At 62.8% G+C, this 15,658-nt stretch overlaps 2 protein-coding genes across 2 annotated transcripts; one reads left to right on the top strand and one right to left on the bottom strand.

The window, feature by feature from the left end:
* The first annotated feature begins 4,096 nt into the window (after window positions 1-4,096).
* On the top strand, window positions 4,097-5,419 carry IL17C (interleukin 17C). The gene is given in 4 exon segments (XM_068529174.1): window positions 4,097-4,154; window positions 4,157-4,227; window positions 4,229-4,716; window positions 5,158-5,419. Coding segments are annotated over 4 exon segments (879 nt in total).
* Window positions 5,420-7,544: 2,125 nt separating this feature from the next.
* Window positions 7,545-15,115, bottom strand: CYBA (cytochrome b-245 alpha chain). Its single transcript, XM_068528981.1, has 6 exons — window positions 14,984-15,115; window positions 11,388-11,457; window positions 10,824-10,898; window positions 10,525-10,608; window positions 9,934-10,015; window positions 7,545-7,957 (listed from the first exon to the last, which is right to left on the bottom strand). The coding sequence occupies exons 1-6, from the start codon at window positions 15,039-15,041 to the stop codon at window positions 7,748-7,750; spliced, it is 579 nt and encodes a 192-aa protein (XP_068385082.1). The 5' UTR covers window positions 15,042-15,115; the 3' UTR covers window positions 7,545-7,747.
* Window positions 15,116-15,658: the final 543 nt, after the last annotated feature.

The following is a 15,658-nucleotide window of genomic DNA, read 5'->3' as shown; positions in this document are numbered from 1 at the left end:
GGACCGGAGCTGGGTTTAAACTAGCAGCTTGCCATTTGCTATCTGGGGGCAGGGGTGTGTCCTGGGAGGGGTGAGAGTCACACCCCGAGCCAACTCTCCCCCAGGTCTAGTGGAAAGAACATTCCAGGCCAGGCATGTGGGAAAAGGGAGGCTCTGTGGTATAATGGGTTCTCAGCGTCTTTGCCCCGCAGGGGACGTGAGGGCTGAGGCCCTGCCAGGCGGTTAACATGCAAAATCACTGGGAGTGATTCCCAGTTCCTCAAGTTTCTTTTCTGCCTACTGACCCCTGCCCCTCCCTCCAGCCCTCCTCCTCCGCAGCTGCAGACCCCGACCGAGCCCCTCCCCTGCCTGTTTGCATTCCTCCTTCCCACCCCGGGCCTTTGCATGCACTGCTTCCTGTTCCTGGAACTGTGACCCAGCTGCACCTCACCCTTCCTCTCCCAGCTCAGGCCAGGCCTGCCGCGTCCCCTCAGGCCTTCCCCTGTCTGCTGCGCCAGTGCTGTCCTGGAGCTGGCCTCCTCAGGGGTAAACTTTGGTGTGCTTTCCCCGAGTGTAAAGCAGAGGCAGAAAGCCCAGCCTCGGCCCTTCTGAGTTTTCTCATACTAACCCTCCTCGTCTTGAGGGAAGGGGCCGGGGCTTAGCTCCACCGAAGGGGAGCTGCACCCCTCGGGCCGCCCTCCCCAGGCCAAGGCACTCGCCGGCTTCGAGCGTGCCCGTCTCTCCTCCTCTCGCTCTTGAACGGGTAAAAAAAAAAAGATTTCATTTTTTCAGTGTATAACTTTCCGAACTCAAGTGTGAAGTGTCACCTCCAACGTCATGAGTGAATACATGAAGCTAGCGGGGCAGCTCAGTTCAGCGCAGATTAAGTCCCTGTGGGTTTCTTAACGCCTGCTGGTGATGCACAGCCGGTGCCAGTTCCTCCCCGCAGCGCCAGCCCTGTGCCCCCCGTTCCCTCAAGGCCTGGGCCTCCACCCTCCTCTCGCTCTCTGCCAACCGTCCAGCTCCCCCCGTGACGGTTCAGCCAGCGCCTCAGCCCCTGCGGGTCTGTCAGCCCCTGAGGACAGCAGTCAGCCTCCGTCGGCGGGAGGAGGCCCAGGCCCTGGGTGAGTGGGCAGGGACCCCTGCCCTGGGCAGCCAGCCCTTGAGGGGCCGTGGACAAGCATGAGGCGAAGAGGTCGTTCCTGACGGTGCCAAGTTTTGGGAGCACGAGAAAACTGGGCTGTGTCCTAGGTTGACTGTGGGCAGGGCTGCCTGGGGCCCCGTGGTCGAAAAGGCCACGCCACAGGAGGGAAGGGGGAGAGGGTATTGCCACCCCCACTTCACAGACGGGACTGAGGCCTGCCGCTGGGCTTCCCTCTAGGACGGGGGAGAACTTCGAGCCTGGAGCTGGCAGGGCCTGGAGCAAACCCCTCCTGCAGGCCGCGTCCCCAGCCCAGGCCCACTTGGGCTGCTCCTGTCCAGCCAAGGCTGCAAGGGCTCCGAGCCACAGGCAGGGCCACCCCAGAGGCACTCAGAGGGACTGGTCCCGTTGAGTGTCCCTGTGGCTCCTGTGTTTCTGCCTTCCTGCCCTGGCTCTGCCCTTTTCTCTCTGCCCTGCCTTCCATCTGTGGTCTCTGCATTTGTCCGAGTCTCCCTAGATCTCTGTGCCTGTCTCCATCCATCCCTCCTCCCCTACCTCCATCCCCCCACCTCTCTGTGCCCCTCCATCCCCTTTCTACATCTCTCCAGGCAGGGGGACTTGGGAGCTTGGTCGAATGGGTGTGGTCTGGGGGCAGAGATGTGGTGGGTGTGGTTTGAGGGGCGGAGCCATCCAGGGCACCTCCTCCAGGACACTCTCCAGCCTTCCTCCTGCAGCTGCCTTTCCAGTATTGCCTAACCCTGTACCGGCGTGCTTGCCTCAGCCGCCGGCAGGAATGAGGCACTGCTGGGCTCCGCCCTGTCCTTCCGTGGGTGCCTGGGACCCTGACCCCAGGCAGGCCACCAGTGCACACAAAACAGCTCGGGGTGGTAGTGAGGAAGGAGGCGTGAGCCCCGGCCCCGGGGTTTGTCCCCGACTTGCCCACCCAAAGACACAGAAAATGCTGAAGCTCAGCTCCTTGGCGTAGGGACCCCTGAGCCTTTCACTTCCGAAGATCCTTTGCGGGGGACCCCAGCCCCACGAAGGCAATGCCACTTCCCCTTGGATTCCACCTCCCCCAGAGGCCAGTGCCAGGCATGGGTGCCCCCTCCCCTCACTCTGCGAGGGCAGCTCCACGGCTGAGGACAGGGCAGGTCCACTGCATGGTGTCCCTGCCCTGGAGGGGCTCACACTACCTTTGGGGCTGAGGCAGGAGGGGACTGGGATTTCTGAGGCCCTGCGTGCCCTGCAATAAGGCCAGCCTCAGCTCAGCCTAAGGGGGGTCTTTCTCTGGACCTGAGCGTCTGTCCCGGTGGAAGGTGGAAGGGGCTCAATTGTGTCCCCCAAAACTATGTTGAGGGCCTAGCCCCAGTGCTTGGGAAGAATGTGCCTTTATCTGGGAAAAGGGTCTCTGCAGCTGTGCTTAAGGTCAGGCTCTTGATGAGATCACCCTGGGTAGGTGAATGTCTGTAGAAGGTACGGAGACGAGAGACACACATGGGGAGAGGCCATGTGGGAGTGAGGCAGAGGCTGCACTGGTGCGTTTACAGCCCGGGGCCCCAAGGATTGCCAGGAGCCGCCAGAGGCTGGGAGAGGCAGCAAGGATTCCCTCTCAGAGACCCCAGAAGGAACCAGCCCTGCTGACACTTTGACTTGGGGCTTCCGGCCTCCAGACCGTGAGAGAATAAACTTCTGTTGTTTTAAGCCCCCCATTTTTGGGCACTTTGTTATGGCCGCCCCAGGAGGTGAATACAGGTGGTGAGCTCCCTGCCGCAGGAGGTGTGCAAGCAGAGAGTGGATGGCCACGGGCAGGGGTGCGGTAGGCAGGAGCAGCCCTGGGGCCTCCACGTGTCTATCCATCCAGCGGTCAGAAAGAAGCCGGAGAACAGCCGTGACGCCATGCCCGCTGTGGGAACATTTCCTCCACACCGAGGCTGGGAGGGCGGGCGGACTCGGGGCCCAGAGTCACACGCTGCCCACTGGAGGTCCTGGGCGGGCCCCGGCGTCCCACTGCCTTCTCCGTCCCCCTCTCAGCGGTTTTCCTGCCCACCGAGTCTGCGCCTCCAGAGTCAGACTGGCCCCTTCGTGGTGTACATTCTGGCTCCTGCCAGCAGGTGAGGAAATCCAGAAGGCAGGTTGACTCCATCCTCCACGCCCCGGCCCTCCTCAGCGGGACATTTTATACTGATTCGAGAGGACCAGGGCAGACGGGCCCTTGCCAGCATGGCATCCAAACCTCAGCATTCAAAGCTTGGCAGGATCTGGCCCTCAACCGTCTCCCTTTTAGGATAACGAAGGCACCACCAGCACCCTCACCAGCAGCACGGAGTTGGGGCGGGTGGGCTCCGGGGGGCCTCCTTAGGAAGCTTCCTAGGGCACCCTGCCCTTTAAAGGTTCCAGGGCACTGTCACCTCCTCCACCTCAGACTTGCACTTTTGTTGACTGAAACCACAGAAGCCCAGCAGAGAATCCTGAAGGGGTCGCTGGCCCCCAGCCGCCCCGGTCCCTTCGGGAACCTCCCCACGTGGCAGGAGGAGGGGACGGGAGAATCAACCCTGGTGGAGGACCGGGCAGCAGCGCAAAGTGAGCAAGCTCTCGCCTCAGGTCACCAGGTCCAAACAGCAAAAACGTGCACGTGGTTAGGACTCGGCACTTAGAGAAGGTTCGAGAGTGCCTGTCACACAGGAAAGACCGTTCTGAGCCCCATTAGCAAGTGCTTGGCCTGGGGTGGGGTCCCTGGAGGTGGGGGAGAGGAGGGAGGAGTGGGTCCCCCCTGTCCTGGAGGGGAGGGGACAGTTGCAGGGAGGGGAGGAGGAAGCATCGCCAGGCCCTTCCCCAGGAGGGAGGGTGCCGGATGTTCCCCAGGTGTGGCCCGAGGTATAAAGGGCGCCGCAAGCCGGCTGCAGCCAGGGCAGCCACTGGATCCGCTGGGACCGCCAGGTGCACCGCTGCAGAGCCCGGAACCCAGCCCCCGCCGCGATGGTGAGCCGCTCCTCTCCCCACCCTCCCCCCTGGACGGTGCCGCCCGGCCTGCCGCCGACACCCAGGCTGAGGACGGTGCGGGAGGGTCCAGGAAGCCGCCCAGATCTGGGGGCAGAAGGGAGCCAGGACCCAGGAGCCCAGACCCCTCCGGGCCTCCGTTTCCCCAACTGTAGAGGGAGGCTACGTGCCCCCGCCCACTTTCCACAGGGAGCAGAGCCGGCGGGTGGCAGCTCGGGGCCCCTGCCCTGGGCACCGCTGACCACCCACCGCCTGTTCCACCAGCTCTCCCCTGTCCTCCTGCTCCTGCTCTGGCTGCCCACCAGCCTGGCTCACCACAGCCCCCCACTCCGGGCGGGGCCCCGCACCCACACGGCCGGGACCCGGCGCTGCTACTCGGCGGAGGAGCTGCCCCTGGGCCACGCCCCTCCCCACCTGCTGGCGCGAGTGGCCAGGTGGGAGCAGGCGTTGCCGGTGGCGCTGGTGTCCAGCCTGGAGACGGCGGGCCGCAGGAGCCGGCACGCGGGGCCCCCGGCCGGGAACCAGTGCCCTGTGCTGCAGCCTGAGGAGGTGCTGGAAGCTGACGTCCACCAGCGCTCCATCTCGCCCTGGAGATACCGGTGAGAGCGGGCCTCCCTGGGCACGGGCCCCTGGGCCCCCTGAGCCTCAGCGCTCTCACCTGCTGACCTCCGGCCGGCCGGCCCCACCACTGGGAGGTCAAGGCTCTCCCGCGAGCTGGTCCTCGCCCAGTGTCTCAGACCTCAGCCCAGACCTCAGACACCAGGGTCCCCCTGGGAAAATTGGGGGGCCCCCATTTGAGTCCTTGCAGGGGTGGGGCTGGGACTGGCAGGGAGAGAGGGGGGCTTCTGGGCTCTGGGAGGGCCGTGGGGCACACGCACAGTCTCACTTCCTGGGCACCAGCTGCATGCCAAGCCCTCCCAGCGCCGCACACCTCCCACCCTGCGGCCCGGAGCCGCCCTGAGCGCGTGGGGCAGCCGTGGGGCCGCGGGCAGGGAAGGGGGCGCCTGCCCAGGCTCTCTGACACCCTGCCTGTCCCGCAGCGTGGACACGGACGAGAGCCGCTACCCCCAGAAGCTGGCCTTCGCCGAGTGCCTGTGCAGGGGCTGCATCAGCGCCAAGACAGGCCGCGAGACGGCTGCGCTCAACTCGGTGCCGCTGGCCCAGAGCCTCCTGGTGCTGCGCCGTCGGCCCTGCTCCCGGGACGCGGCGGGGGCGCCCACGCCCGGGGCCTTTGCCTTCCACACCGAGTTCATCCGAGTGCCCGTGGGCTGCACCTGTGTCCTGCCCAGGTCGGCCCGGTGATCACCGGCTCGGCTCCTGGACTGGCCTCAGGGACGCCCCTCCTATTTATGTGTATTTATCAGTTATTTATGTGCCCCCCTGGGGCCCTGGGCAGGTACCGAGGCTCCAGGCCTCTGCTTTGAGACCTGGCCTGGGAAGGGCCCAGTCCCCGGTGCCTGGGGGATGACCCTGTGCTGGGCAGCCCCCAGCTCGAGATGCAGTTTATCCTTTGACAAAAACAGCTGGGCTAGAAGGAACATTCTCACTCTTCTAGAACTTGCTAAAACAGCTACAGAAAAGGGAAAAGGTGTTCTGATGGCCACCTCCACTTCCTGGCCCCCTGGGCTCCCCTGACCCCAGCCCCCTGGGAGGAACAAGCACCCCTGTGTTTCTAAAACAGCTATTTATTTACATGTGAATACGCGTTGTCTCCCTGGTAAACAGTATCTCAGAGCACAGCACTGGCTGGCAGAGGGCAGTGGGTGAAGCCACTCTCTCACCCTCTCCCCTGCCTGGTCGTCAACACCCAGCTGGTCCCCCAGGGGCAGCCACTGGCCCAGATCATCGTGTGTCCTTCTAGGAAGGTCTATGCATGGACCCAGGTGCACCCAGGGCGGGGTTATGTTTTAACAGAGTGGAGCCCAGGTGTGCCCCGCTGGCCATGCAGTAGCTCCCGGGTCTGGCGATGGGACTCGTTCCCAAAGCCCAGCCCCCTACCCACAGACGTGGGTGTGGCCCCTGGGGACTACCTCCCTACCCCATGGACAGGTGTCCTGGGGTGACTTCCCGGGGGGTCCGCTCAGGGGGACATGTCTTTGTAGCCTGGCTGAGTCATGCTCTCCCAACCCCAGCAGAGGCCCAGGCAGCTCTGGACACCCCCTTGGGCTTCTGTCCACCACGGGTGACCTGCCAGACGAGGGGCAGCCAAGCTAACGGGCACCTCCCAGCTCAGGCACCCAGCCAGCCACCTGAGAACCACCTGACCTATCACGACAGAAGGTCCTGGATCAGAGCAGTGAACAAAACGGATAGCTCCCCACCTGCCCCCTGGGTGACCAACAACCACGGCACAGCAGCGAAGCCCTGGGCCGGCTGGTGGTGAAGGGATCAGGAAAGGGAGAGGGGCTGCAGTGGAGGCCACCTGAGAACCACCTGAGTGGCCATCCAGGGCCCGCTGCTCCAGGCAGAGGGGATGGCCTGTGCAGAGGCTGAGAAGGTGGCCTGCCTGTGCCCGGGGGTCAGTGTGGCTGGAGCCCAGTGGGCGGGGTGACAAGGGCCAGAGCAGATGGGGGCGGGGGCCGGAGACAGTGTCCGTCCTGGGCTATGGGAGCCTGCGGGCTCCGAGCCGGGCACCGGGCGGGACAGGGCAGCGCTGGGAGTGGGGGCGGAGGAACGGTGGGCCGACTGGATCTATGCTGAAGACGAAGAGTGCTGGCTGACAGGCAGGGTGCCCTCCAGGCCAGAGGTCCCTAGAGACCCCCAGCTCTGAAAGTGTGAGAGGAGGAGGTGAGCGATGTAAGGGCTTTTCCAGACTTCGGGGGAGTGGGTGCCGGGGAAGGAAGGGGCTTCCGAGGCTGGGGTGTGAGCTGAAGCCAGGCAAAGCTTTGGGGGCCACAGGGGCTCCTGGCCCCGCCATGGCTAGTGTGGTGTGTGTGTGGCATGTGCAAGGGGGGCATGTATGGTGTGTGGGTGTGTATGTGTTACCGAACCCACTTTGGGTTCACTCACCCACTGATTACTCCCCCACCCTCCCTCCCTCCCTCCCTCCCTCCCTCCCTCACTCAGTCTTTAAAAACCTTTCCCTGAAAGCCACCAGGGAGTTGGGGGGGGTCTTTTGAGCACGAGCTGCCTGGACTCCTTGCTCAGTGCCTGCGATAAACCCTGCACCTGCCTTCACCACAACGCGTGTCAGCAGACCGGCTTCGCTGTGCGTGGGTGAGCGGACCCGAGTTTGGTTTGGTTACAATTTTGGCGACCTGGCTGGAGCGGAAGTCCCGAGTGGGCACCTTGCCCACGGCACATCGGCCCTAGGGTGGTCCGCGGGGTGCTCCAGCAGGTGAGTCCTAGCAGGTCAGGGAGCTGGAGGGACACACACGCCCTCCCCCCAGACCTGAGACATTCTTTTCCAGAGTAGAAACACAAACACTTGGAATTCCAGATACGTGTTTCATGGAACAGGCGATGCACCAAGATCCCAGTGCCAGTGAGGAAGATGACAGCCCTGTTGCCAGTGAACCCGAAGGAGTCTGCAGAAAAGGGGGTGCCCCGGGCTGGGGGCCGCCCACCCCCACCCGTCTGCAGGAGGAGCCCTCGAAGCTTTGGCGGGACGGGAGTGGCTTGAGGCCCTGGTCACACGACCTCATCAGTCACCGGCATGGGGTTTTCATGGGGGCCACCCGCAGGGACCCCTGCCGCCTCCTCCTCACTCGGCTTCTTGCGGGCCTCGGCCGGGGGCCGGGGCGGGGGGTTGCTGGGTGGCTGCTTGATGGTGCCCCCCACCTGCGGCCGCTCCTTGGGCTTGGTCTCGATGGGGGTCCACTTCTCCCCGCGGATAGCCGCCTGCAGGACACAGAGGGGCTGGGCTGGGGATCCTCCCGGGCCGCCCCCGCCCCGCCATACCGCCTCCCCGCCCCTGTGCTCCCCCACCCCCGCCAGGAGCCAGGACACGACCGAATTCAGTGAGACCTGAGGGGACTGGAGCTCAGAGAGGTTATTTGATGGGCCTGAGGCCACACAGTCAGATCCCAGCTATTTCACCACAACACAAGGGGCCCCACAAGGGCGAGGGGTGCTGAACCCTGGGGCTCCTGAAAGATCCCCTGGAGGCAGCTTCCAGGTGCACAGCCTTCCTCCCAGGGACTAAGGGCCAGGAGCAGGACAGGAGCCCAGGCCCGAGTGGCCATGATGCTGAACTGAGGCCGGCAGCTCTGGGTGAGGGGGGTGGGGAGAGGCCCAGGAGGGTGGCCAGGGAGGCCAGGGGCCCAGGTGTGTTGAGGAGGAAGAGTGCACGGCCCAGGGAATTTGCTGAAACGCAGACTCCAGGGCCACAGGCCAAGTGGACCTAAGAACGTGTATCTTTCATTTTGTATCCCCTAATACATTAGTTGATAAAAAAAAAAATGTGACAGCATATACTTTATGAAGCATAAGAATAAAGTGAATTTCTATAATCACACCTCCTAAGTTAAAAACTAGAACACTGGGACTTCCCTGGTGGCACAGTGGTTAAGAATCTGCCGGCCAGTGCAGGGGACACGGGTTCGAGCCCTGGTCCGGGAAGATCCCACATGCCGCGGAGCAACTAAGCCCATGCACCACAACTACTGAGCCTGAGTGCCACAACTACTGAGCCCGCATGCCTAGAGCCCATGCTCCACAACAAGAGAAGCCACTGCAATGAGAAGCCCACGCACCACAACGAAGAGTAGCCCCCGCTTGGCGCAACTCCAGAAAGCCCGTGCACAGCAACGAAGACCCGACGCAGCCAAAAAATAAATTAATAAATTAAGAGGAAAAAAAAAAACCAAACTAGAACACTGTATCCCAGAAGGTAAAACTAGAAAGTTGAAGGAAGAGAATGCAGGAAAATATGGCATATGGGCAGGGATAGCCATTTTTAAAAAGCATAGACCATAAAGCAAATAAATATATTAGCCAGACAGACTTCTGCTCAGTGAAGAATTCATGGACAAAGTTAGATCCTTAATAAAGAGGGAGGAAGTATCCACAATGGCTAAAACTGACAAAGGATTCACAATTAAAATACACATGACATTCCTGCAAACTAACAAGAAAAAAACAAAACCCCAATAGAAAAATGGGCAAAAGATCTGAACAGGCAGCACAGAAGCACTCAGACAGCTGAAGCGAATGAGGAGGCGGCCAACTCGTAATCAGTGGAGCAATCAAGTCAAAATCATCAGGCCCTGTCGGCCTGACTGAAGCTGGTGGCCGTGGCGGGGCTGGAACCACAGCTCGGCGGGTCGGGGGCGCCACGCGCAGGAGAACGGCGAGCGTCCAGCAGCCTGCACCTGGTGGGGGCCCTGCCCCATCCCCGCCGCCCCCTGCCCTGCTGTAAAGGTGGCCTCGTGCAGCCTTACTGACAAGGGGCGCTTTGAGTAACCTGGACTCCAGGCCAACCCAGCCCCGAGGGTTTTGCACGTGGCATCTGCCCTGCTCACGAGCTCCCCGGGAAGTGCTCCTGACAGCATGCCGAACTGGATGAGAAACCTTTGAGCAATGGATCCCAATCCAGGCCGGGCCTGCCGGCCGTGGGACCTGGGCCAGCCACGTCCCCTCTCTGAGCTTCCGCCGCTTGTCTGTGAAGTGGGGGCCCCACCTCCCACCTTGCAGGGCTGCAGCGCGGGTTACAGAGGATGTAGGGGAACGGCTAGCACGTTAGATGGACCAAAATGGAGGCTACACTGTAACTGTCCCCACGACGTGAGCAAGGACACAGGCTCGGCCTGCAGGGCCAGCCATGGGGCCAAGGCTGTCAAGGACCAGCGGGGCTGAGCACGGAGGACGCCACTCACCAGCAGGTAGATGCTGCTTGCGATGGCCAAGCAGGCTGTGCCCAGGATGGTGGCGAGCAGGAAGCCGGCAGGTACCGACAGCCTGGGGAGGGGGTGGAGGACGGGAGACAGTCAGAAGCGGGGTCTGCAGCCCCAGGCCTTGGTCAGAGACCACAGGATCTCAGGACAAAGCCCCCAGGACCTTGAGCGGAGGGGATGCCCAGTGCTGCCCAGGCTGGGCTTCTAACTTTGGCCCCTGAGCTGTTTGCACAGGGCAAACCAGGCAGACATAGGGACAGGGCACTGGGCCCCCAGCCACCACCCAGGGAGGAGGCCCAAGCAGCTGCAGAGGCACTGGGCGTGGCGGTCTCCCTGGCAGCGGCCGCCAGACTCACTGTGGGACGGCTGAGCAGAACCGCCCAGCTGAGCCCAGTCAGCCCCAGAACACTGATTATTCCTGACTTACGCTACCAGGTCGGGGTGAATCGTTACCCTGTAAGTAATGACGGATACAGGTTTAGGGAACCTCTGGCAGAGCCCGGGAGGGGCCTGACTTGACCCCAGCAGTCCTCTGCCGGCGGCGCTGGTGATGCCAAGTGGGCAGAGACTCACCCAAGGTGCAGGAAGGCCCGGATGTAGTAATTGCTGGTGAGGGGCCCGAACACCTTCACCACTCTGGTCAGGTACTTCTGTCCGCTAGGCAGAGGGAGGGAGGGGAGACAGACTGCGTCCAGCTCAGCTCAGCACACCCCACCGCCCACCCCGGCCCAGAGCACCCGCTCTTCCTCCCAGGGGTCCGGGGGCTCGGCGGCTGGGCAGACAGCGAGTGGGCTGGTGCTGGGGACAGGACCAGGCTCCTCCGTGGTTACAGCTCCCGGGGAGGCCCCCAGAGCAGGGTGGGGGAGACTCACCACCTCTCCATGGTGGAGCCCTTGCTTCTCTTCCCCCGGGGGTACTCTAGCAGGCAGATCAACACCCCTGCCGCACTGAAGCTGCGGTTAAGGAACAGCCCCGCTCAGCCTGAGGGGCCGCAGTGAGCCCCCTTTGCTGATGAGAGAAGAGAGAGGTGCGGCCACTGCCTGAGGTCACGCAGCTGGGAAACAGCTGGATGGGATTCCCATAGCTCTGGCCACTTTGCTGCCTTCTTTGCTGTCCTGTGCCCTCCCTCCCCCCACGCGTGCCTTGGCCTCCAGAGAGCCTGTAACAGCCGGGCTGGCGGGGGGAAGGGGGGACCCGGTCCACTCGTGGATAGGCCCGGCTGGCTAGGGAGGGTGGCTGAGAGATGGGGGTGTGGAGGGGATCCCGAGCATTCCCGAGGCCTCAGTGCCACCCTCAGGGGGCACTGACACCTCCCACCCTGCCAGGGCCCGGCCCGGTGGGTCTGTCACCTCCCTGCTCTGAGCCCCTCCTGCCTTCCAGGGGCGGCGGCATCTCTACCCCCCCGCCCCGACCCGGGGTGTGCAGCGGGAGGATACATGGAGTATGCGCCCAGGTACCACTGGGCAAACTGGCCGACCGTGGCCACAATGCCCCCGGTGATGAGGACTGTGGACAGAGGAGAAGCAGGTTAGTAGGTGCTCCACGCATCCCTGCAGGGGCTCCGGCCACCTCCCTGTGCACGCCCCCCCCCCCAAGAGGGGCCAGCAGTCCACCAGAGCTGCCCTCCGTCCGCCACCGTGTTAGCCCAGGAAGGGGACCCAGACGGGTGCAGCCCCTGGCCGGTGATGGGGAATGGCTGTAGGCATGGGGGTCGGGACGCCTCCCCCTGGGAAGCAGCATTCGCGCCGGGGAGGGGGCTGAGGAGCTGCTGAGGGATGTGGGGGAGAGGCGAGGCCTGGGCTCCAGCCTGGACACACCCCACAGGCCCGGGACCCTCAACACGCTGAGTGTTTGCTCGATGTGTTTAAAGACTGCGCCGTTGGTTGCCGATTTTGTACCAGCTGCGTGGATGTTCTCTCCCGGCTGGGGGTGTCCTGGTCGACCCCATTCGTGTGTTTTGTCTGATGCTGAAACTCCCACCAGTTCGGAGTGGACTTGGTCTCTCCGGCCCTTTACCTGCCGCTCTGTGTGCGCCTGCCGCGAGCGAGTGTACCTCTGTCTTTCCTCCCCAGTAATTTTTTTTTTCTACTGTGGTAAAATCAGTGAACAGCTCAGTGGCGTGAAGCACATTCACATTGTTGTGGCACCGTCACCACCAACCATCCCCAGGATTTCCAGTCATTTATTGAGGTATAATTATTACATAAAGTGCACAGACTTTTTACATGTGTGACCCCCTACGTGATCTCCACCCGAATCAAGATTCCCGCCACCCCGGAAAGTTCTCTGAGGGCCCTTTTTTGCTGAACAGGTTTGTCCAGGCCCTTCCTGCGGTGGTTTGCATGGAGTTCCAGCTCACTCTTTGTCTTGTCTTGGGTAGTTTCCTACTGTGTGAATCCACCACGATTTATTTATCCATTCTCCTGCCTTTGGGACATGTCAGTTGCTTCTGGTCTTGGGCTATAATGAATAAGCTGAAAGAGCTAAATTCTTTATAGTCTAAGCGATCTGATAGTGAATTTAACACCTTTTATTGACTATGGTGGCAGATAACTTACTTTGTTATCTTATTTGTGCCTTCTCTTGAACTAGCTTTTTTTGTTGCTTCTCCTGCCTTCCGCTGACTTGATCAAACTTAATTTTAAAATTCCTCTTTCTGGGACTTTCCCTGGCAGTCCAGTGGTCAAGATTCTGCATTTCCAATGCAGGGGGCACGGGTTCAATCCCTGGTTGGGAAACTAAGATCCCAATGCCACGTGGCACAGCCAAAATAAAAAAAAAAAATCCTCTTCCTGAACCACATGTGGACTTTAGAAGGTTTAACTTCAGTCTCACCCCAAATTACCCACGATTATCAATTATTTACAGTCAGTGTCTTCACGCTGGTGTTGCCGTCCTTCTCTCCGGATCCAGCTTTGCTCTCGCTGGAGCACATCCTTCAGTAGTTCTTTCCAGTGACCTGAACTTCTTGGTCACACTTCCTGTTGCACAGGGTGGGGGAGGGCAGCCGCCCCCCCCCCCCACCCATGTGCAGCACAGGCCTGAGTTTCCAGCGGTTTTGTCTTGTTCGAGACTTTCTTCGTCCAGGCTCCAGTGGCAGATGGCACAATTCCTTGGGGGGGATGATCTTTTGGTCTGTTTCTTCCCGGCTCTGGCCTCAGAATCTCACCGGGTAAAAGCCCTGACTCCTGGCGCCCCTCCCTTCGGCCCCTGAACCCTCATCGTCTTCCGCTGGTGTCAGGCTCAGCTATGTTCATGTTCACGCTTGCTGTGCTGTCAGCACCTCCCCGAGCTGGAGGAGGGAAGGGACATTTCCCCTGCATTCAGGCAGCACCATGTCCACTCGACCTGGGGGTGTAATTTCCTTGGCCTGAGCCTCCATCATTAGCAAGAGCCTCAGCTCCCATGGGGCTGTGGTCTCACGATGGGGATGGAAACTTCAGCTCGTGGTGAACAAGGTGAACGTGGGCAGAGGTGCTGGCTACGTCAGGCTGTGTGCTCTGGAAAGACTTCTCTGAGCAGGTGGACGTGAGCTGAGAGGTGGGCTTCAAGAAGAAGCCGCTTCCGCAAAGGCCAGGGTGGGTGGGCCCCAGAGGACTGGCGGGCCAGGGACGGAGCGGTCGGAATCGGAGGGGACATGGTCTGATTAGATGGGACTTTCTACAATAAAAAGGGCCCACGGGCTGTGATGCTCGTGGGGCCTGGCCTGGTCAGCCCAGGGGGGCTGTAGTTAGTACTGAATCAGGAGGAGAAGTCAGCAAAAGGAGGAATTCGGAGCCAGAAGGGGGACTTTCTGACAAACCGCCCCTTTTGATGGCGGAGGAAGCTGAGCCGTAGTCATTGCAGGGGGGATGGTGGGGGGAGGGGGCAGCTCTGGGCAGAAGCGAGGAGAGCCAGGTACTGACCCACTGAGTTCTCAGCCATTTAGACGCCAGAAGGGGGCCTGTCTGCCTGGACACAGATCTTGGGGCAGGTGCCCCAAAGCTGCCCGCCTCCCAAAACGCGACCTTACGGAGCTCCCCTCCCCACCCAGCCTCGCCGGCTCCTCCAGTCCCCGGGACGGGGGTGGGGGCCTCAGGGTGGGTCCCAGGTAAGCGGTGGTGGGCTGAGACCCTCCTCACCACCATATCCCCCAGTCCTCCCACCCGCCCACTCGGACTGGGTGCGGGGCCTTCCTGGGAGGGGCAGAGCCGTGAGCGGCTTCTTCTTGCTTCAGGCCCCCCGCCTCCTGAGAGGTTGCTGAGTCTGTGCAGCTCGGGCTTCCGCCCCTGTGAGCGCAGGGTGGCAGGGTGACAGCGCCGTCCCTCCCCAGAAGCAGCCCCAGGGAGCTGGGTGGGAGGAGGTCACACGGGCTGTTTCCAGCCGCCTTGTGCGATGGCCTTCTGCGCAGACTCAGGGCTGGGCCCCAGAGACAGAGCGGTCGCCCCCCACGGGCCAAGTCCAAGGCCAGGAGGCAGGAGGAGCCCACCTCCACACCCCAGGACCCCCGGGGCAGGAGAGACCAGTCCAGGCAGGGGTGGGTCAGGCCGGGTTTTCCCAACCCTGCTGGGCGGTGACTCTCCGGAAACCACCGGGGGCAAACGCTTCTTCCCCCGACTGCAACTTCCTCTTTTGGGGAGGGGGTGGAGGAGTGAAGGGACAGAGGATGGGGTGTGGGTGTGCCCGGGTCTGCAGGGGCAGGAGGGCCCCGGATCCCCCTCCCCAGCCCCAGGGCTCCGCTCGGAGGCTGCTGCCTGCTCCCAACACAGGCCGCCAGGCTCCTTCCCGCTGGAGTCTCCAGTCTCGGGGCCCCCACCCCCAGGCTGCAGTTCCCACTTCCTGGCCTGCAGCCCAGGGTCTCTGGCTCCTCAGGACCCTCTCCCGCCCCCTCTCCAGCCCGCCCCCTCCCCCTTTCCTCAGCCATAGCCTGGGGTCTCCAGGCCCCCACTTCCCCAGCCCGGGCTCCAGCCTGGACTGCCGCGGCACCCCTCACCGCAGGCGCAGCCGCGCTCTGCAGCCCCCGCCCCCGGTGCGGCGGCCCCCCCCCACTCACTCAGGCCGGACGCCAGCGCCTGCTCGTTGGCCCACATGGCCCACTCGATCTGCCCCATGGCGGCGACCCGGCTCGACACGGCTCAGGCCCTTCGCACCCCGCGTCCCCAGAGCTCCGCCTGCCTCCCGCCCCGAGTCCCCCCGGTTCCGGCGCCGCCCGGCCCCGCCCCGCCCCTGGCCCCGCCCCAGCCCCGGTTCCCCAGGTGGCAGGCAGGCCTGGCGGCAGGTGGGGTGCCGGTGCTCCCAGGAGCCTCGTCCCCCACCCCCTCCATGAGAGCCTGGGCCCTGGAGCTCAGGAAGGGGCCCTGCCCAGCCCCAGCCAGGCCTTCCTCCGTGCAGACCCAGCCAGCTCGGCTGCGGTGGACTCGAGTGGCGGCGGGGCTTCAAGCCAGGACCCCTGAGCCTCGTGGGGATCCCTCCCCGGAGGTCAGCGCAGGCCCAGCCTCCGCCTCATCTGGCCCTGGGCTAGTGCAGGTGTGGACAGGTGTGGCCTCTGCAGGCAACCCTTTGCTCAGAGACTAATTTGGGAGGGGTGGTGGTGAGAGTGTGGGAAGCTTCTGGGAAAACCCAGAATGCAGGGGTGCTGGGCCCTGTCCTCTGTCACCTCCATCCTCTGACCCCACCCCCTTGCTTCAGGGTCAAGGTCAGAGAGCGAGAGCTCAGATGCCCTCCCCCT

Source organism: Eschrichtius robustus, chromosome 19, assembly GCF_028021215.1.
Source record: "Eschrichtius robustus isolate mEscRob2 chromosome 19, mEscRob2.pri, whole genome shotgun sequence".
Lineage (NCBI taxonomy): Eukaryota > Metazoa > Chordata > Mammalia > Artiodactyla > Eschrichtiidae > Eschrichtius > Eschrichtius robustus.
This window is presented reverse-complemented; position numbering and strand designations above follow the sequence as displayed.